At 46.7% G+C, this 4,143-nt stretch overlaps 1 protein-coding gene across 1 annotated transcript; it reads right to left on the minus strand.

The window, feature by feature from the left end:
* Window positions 1–542: 542 nt before the first annotated feature.
* Window positions 543–3,788, minus strand: LOC121541091 (zinc finger and BTB domain-containing protein 43-like). Its single transcript, XM_041850075.1, has 2 exons — window positions 3,711–3,788; window positions 543–2,200 (listed from the first exon to the last, which is right to left on the minus strand). Exon 2 carries the CDS (start codon window positions 2,179–2,181, stop codon window positions 766–768), a length of 1,416 nt encoding a protein of 471 aa, XP_041706009.1. The 5' UTR covers window positions 2,182–2,200; window positions 3,711–3,788; the 3' UTR covers window positions 543–765.
* Window positions 3,789–4,143: the final 355 nt, after the last annotated feature.

The raw sequence follows: 4,143 nt of genomic DNA on the forward strand, positions 1-4,143 counted from the left end.
AAAAACTCACTACTGTAAGTCGCTCTGGATAAGAGCGTCTGCTAAATGACGAAAATGTACATTTCTATGATTTCAATAGGTTTCCTCTGGAGGGTTGACAGCATAATTTCAAACAACAGATATTCCCATTCAAGTCAACATTCTCTGATGTGTGGACCTCCAACCATCTTTGTGGTACCGGTTGAAATGTTAAAGTTATTCCTATTTTAGTACATTTACTAGCCAAAACATGATACCCACCCTGTATTCAAGAGCATGTTGTGTCTCAACCAATGGCAGGCACAACAGAAAAACCTTAAAGGATGTAAAATAGGGTATAAGCTTCAACATGTGTGAATATGAAAAAAAAGAATCTCCAGAAATTATAAAATAGTTTGACAACCCTGTTTGTAAGCTTTTAAAATTATATAAATCTCAACCGTTTATCTTTTCCAGTGATGAAGACATGGATGTCTCATGGTATGGTGGGGTATGAAAAATTTGTCAACTTTGAGCACCTTTATCTCTTTAATGTTTTGGCATTCAGGTCAAATAATGCACTTTCTGAGCACTTCTACAATGGGCAAATATGTATGGAAGGTTTTGTTCAAATCAAAAGGGGTGGATTAACCCTATATCCACCTAAGCTGATTGGACGGTGGTCATCCAAGCAGCTGTGTGTTAATCTGATCCAGGATCAACACATCTGGGCAGCCTGCTCAGTGAAACTGATACGTGACAGTGGGAGATGACGAGGTGAACAGTAGTTGGAAATCTGATCTGGGGTCAGCAGATCTGGGCAGCCTGCTCGTTGACGGCGGGTCGGGCCTGGTGGGCCCTGGTGCAGGAGGACGTGTGTCTGTTGAAGCTGTCCCGCCACATGAAGCGCTTGGCGCACAGGTTGCACTCGTAAGGCTTTACGCCCGTGTGAATCTTCATGTGGCCCACCAGGTGGTGCTTCATCTTGAAGCTCTTACCGCACACGGCGCAGCCATATGGCCGCAAGCCCAGGTGCATGCTCAGGTGCCGGTCCCGTTGGCTCTTGTGGGTGAAGCTCTTGCCACACTGGCAGGGGTACAACTTGTAGACCACTGAGGCAAAGCCTGAGTGGGAGGTCTCTTCCTGGATGCCACTGGGGTTTCCTTCCAAGCCACCGCCGCTCTCTTCACCCCCGGTTGCCCCTCCTAGCAGGTCATCCTTCAGCCCAAGCGGGGTCCCGTCGCCCTTGTCGGTGGAGAAGCCCTCCATGGAGGTACCATAGAAGTCCAGCGGCTCCTCCTCCACGCGCTCCTCCAGCTGAACAGCCGGCTTCTCGTCGATGCTGTTGTCCAGGGAGCTCCTGCTGGCCGAGGCCTGAGAGTGGCTAAGGTTCAGCTGCTCGGGGTCAGTGACCGCGGGGTCCCCGCTAAACAGAGCCCCGCTACCCCCGCAATCCTCACGCCTCTCCGACTTCACATGGACCCATTTCCTGTGGCCCATGATGCTGGGAGGGACGTAGGCTGGTCTGGAGTACTGGTAGTCCCCCTCACCACCCTCCTCGTCATCCCCACCCTGGCTGGCGGTCTCGCTAACTGAGCCATCGTGGTCGACCGGTGGAGAGCAGCTGCCGCCGGGCTGGGTGCTGTTGTTCTCCAGAGCGGGTGGGGAGAAGCTGTTCATCAGGAGCTGATCCATCTCGATCTTGGCAAAGCCCTCCACTGCTCCTCCGCCGGCCTCCAGGCCCATGGAGCCATCCCCAGGGCTGTGGTAGCTGCTGTCCCCAGGGGAAGGCCTGTCCCCAAGCCCACCAGAAGACTTGTGCGCTAATGTGCTAGCGCCGCTTCCTACCACCTCTAACAGCTCAGTGCACTTGTCCACCACGTGCCACATCTGGAGGAAGCTTGCTGCAGTGAGGAAGGCTACCACTTCGCCGGCCGGTAGGTGGAGGGTGCCTGTGTAGCAAGAGAGGAGGAGGCGCTCGAACACGCACGGGTGCATGACGTCGGGTAAAACACAGCGGGCACTGTTTTTGAGGAGCACCTGGTCGCAGAAGTAGGGCGAACTGGCGGCCAGGACGGCCCGGTGAGCACGGTACTGGTGGCCCTGGATGACCACGATGATGTCACAGAGCTGGCCCCTCTGCCGTTGCTGGTTGAGCTTCTGCAGCAGGGATCCGGAGAAGTTTGGGAAGTCCACGCGGAGCACGTTTCCCTCGGACTCCATGGCAGCCAGGGTTCTAGATCTAGAACATGTAGAACATCAACAAGTCATTCATTATGTTGAAGTTAAATATGTGGGTTCTAGATCTAGAATATAGAGGTATTGCTGTACATGGGCCTAGTACTTTGCATTGCACTCATGTTTTAACTTTGCGAGCACAGTTTCTGTGATTTGCCTTTCATCACTGACAAAACAGAAAAATCCACTTTCACTCCCACTTAGCTAGGAGATGTGATAAAAACACAATATTTGTGATTAACTATCCATGCCAGTTTAAAAGAAGGTAGACAAATATTAGTAGCTAGAACTTGCTAAAGATGGCCATAAATGTTACATAAGTGGAGGGTACTCACTAACCACTTTCTATCCACAGTTTTCATGTGAGCAAGGTCATACTGTATAAAAAAAAATGAATCACGAGAGCTGTGACGGAAACAGGAAGTTTCGGTACAATTTTATAAATGCCTACAGATAATTTGTTCATTCCACACGGTGGGATCTTTTTGTGTCGGTAAAATGTATTATGCGAGAAATGGCGGTGGAAACGCCTTCATGCGCAAATACTGATATAATAACCATCATATTGAAGCAAACTTGGAGTCACGCGATGATATAGTGTGTGGTCCTCCCACTACAACTCGAGAAACCATGCAGTTTATTAGGTTACAGATTAAGTAAATTATGATGAACTTCACAGGGTGCTGAAAGTGCACGCTATGAGCTTGATGGTCCTTTCCAATAAATATCGAGGGTCTTATTCTGGTGACATGATGATCATGCTTGACTGCTGTTTGACAAAAACAAATATTCTTATCTATAATAATCTCATCATGTAGACTAGCCTACCCGCACTATATCTGCGAGCTGTTGGCTAGAGCGCATGTGCCAAGACCAGAGTAGGCACGCTATTTAAGGCAACAGTTTTTGTGACAAATCTATCCATAGAGTTGAAAATGCAATGGAAACACATTTAGATTTGTATTCTGTACATGAAAATGTAATAAAAATTAAATGTTGTGTGCACTACGTCATCACGCACTGATTTTTCTCAACAACAAGTCAGTTTGGTGGAAATACTCCACTTGAAGGAAAATGCTAATATTTTCTTTATGCGGATTTTAGAATATTCGCATGAAAATCTGTCGCCAATCGGATGGAAACCTAGGTAATGATACTCAATGATAGAAGGTGTCACCAACCAAATGCAATTGAATACTCACAATGAAGAAAAAACGTAGGTAAGCCATATAGGTTTTGATTTCAACATCTGCAATCTGCAATCTGTTATGTGCAGATTTGTATTCAGAACACTGCGGGCAAGTGTAAACATTTCCATTTCCCGTGTGATTCACAAGACGCTAAAAAAATATTGTTGCAGAAGCTGGCTAGCTGGGCTATGGTGCTAACCCAAGTAGAATGCACTGAATACATCAAGTTCTTACGATCATGGTGAATTCCTAGGTTTTCAAGAATGACTGGCCATACGTAAATATCTAGGTGTCGTACATGCATGAAAAATAGAGTTGTCTCACCTTTGATTTCATTTTGATCTCTTGATTTAGAATACAACAGTCACCCCTCTTCCGAGTTCCACAGGATTTCTTTCAGCCAACGTCATCACGTATCCAAGAATCGCATGGCGCGTGATGAGCAATGTAAACAAACCCGCCGGCTGCCCGCCCCAACAGTCTGGTTTCCACTAGATAATACAGCCACAAAGTCAGATTCCACAGCCACAAATCAAATTAAATTGTATTTGTCACATGCGCCGAATACAACAGGTGTAGACCTTACCGTGAAATGCTTACTTACAAGCCCTTAACCAACAATGCAGTTCAAGAAATAGAGTTAAGAAAATGTTTACTAAATAAACTAAAGTAAAAAATTAAATAAAAAGTAACACAATAAAATAACAATACAGAGGCTATGCAGGGGGTACCAGTACCGAGTCAATGTGCAGGTGTG

Source organism: Coregonus clupeaformis, chromosome 27 (genome assembly GCF_020615455.1).
Source record: "Coregonus clupeaformis isolate EN_2021a chromosome 27, ASM2061545v1, whole genome shotgun sequence".
Classification (NCBI taxonomy): Eukaryota; Metazoa; Chordata; class Actinopteri; order Salmoniformes; family Salmonidae; genus Coregonus; species Coregonus clupeaformis.

What these genes read in the sequence shown, in the direction of transcription:
- LOC121541091 (XM_041850075.1), bottom strand. Translation starts at nt 2,181, where the DNA reads ATGGAGTCCGAGGGAAACGTGCTCCGCGTGGACTTCCCAAACTTCTCC.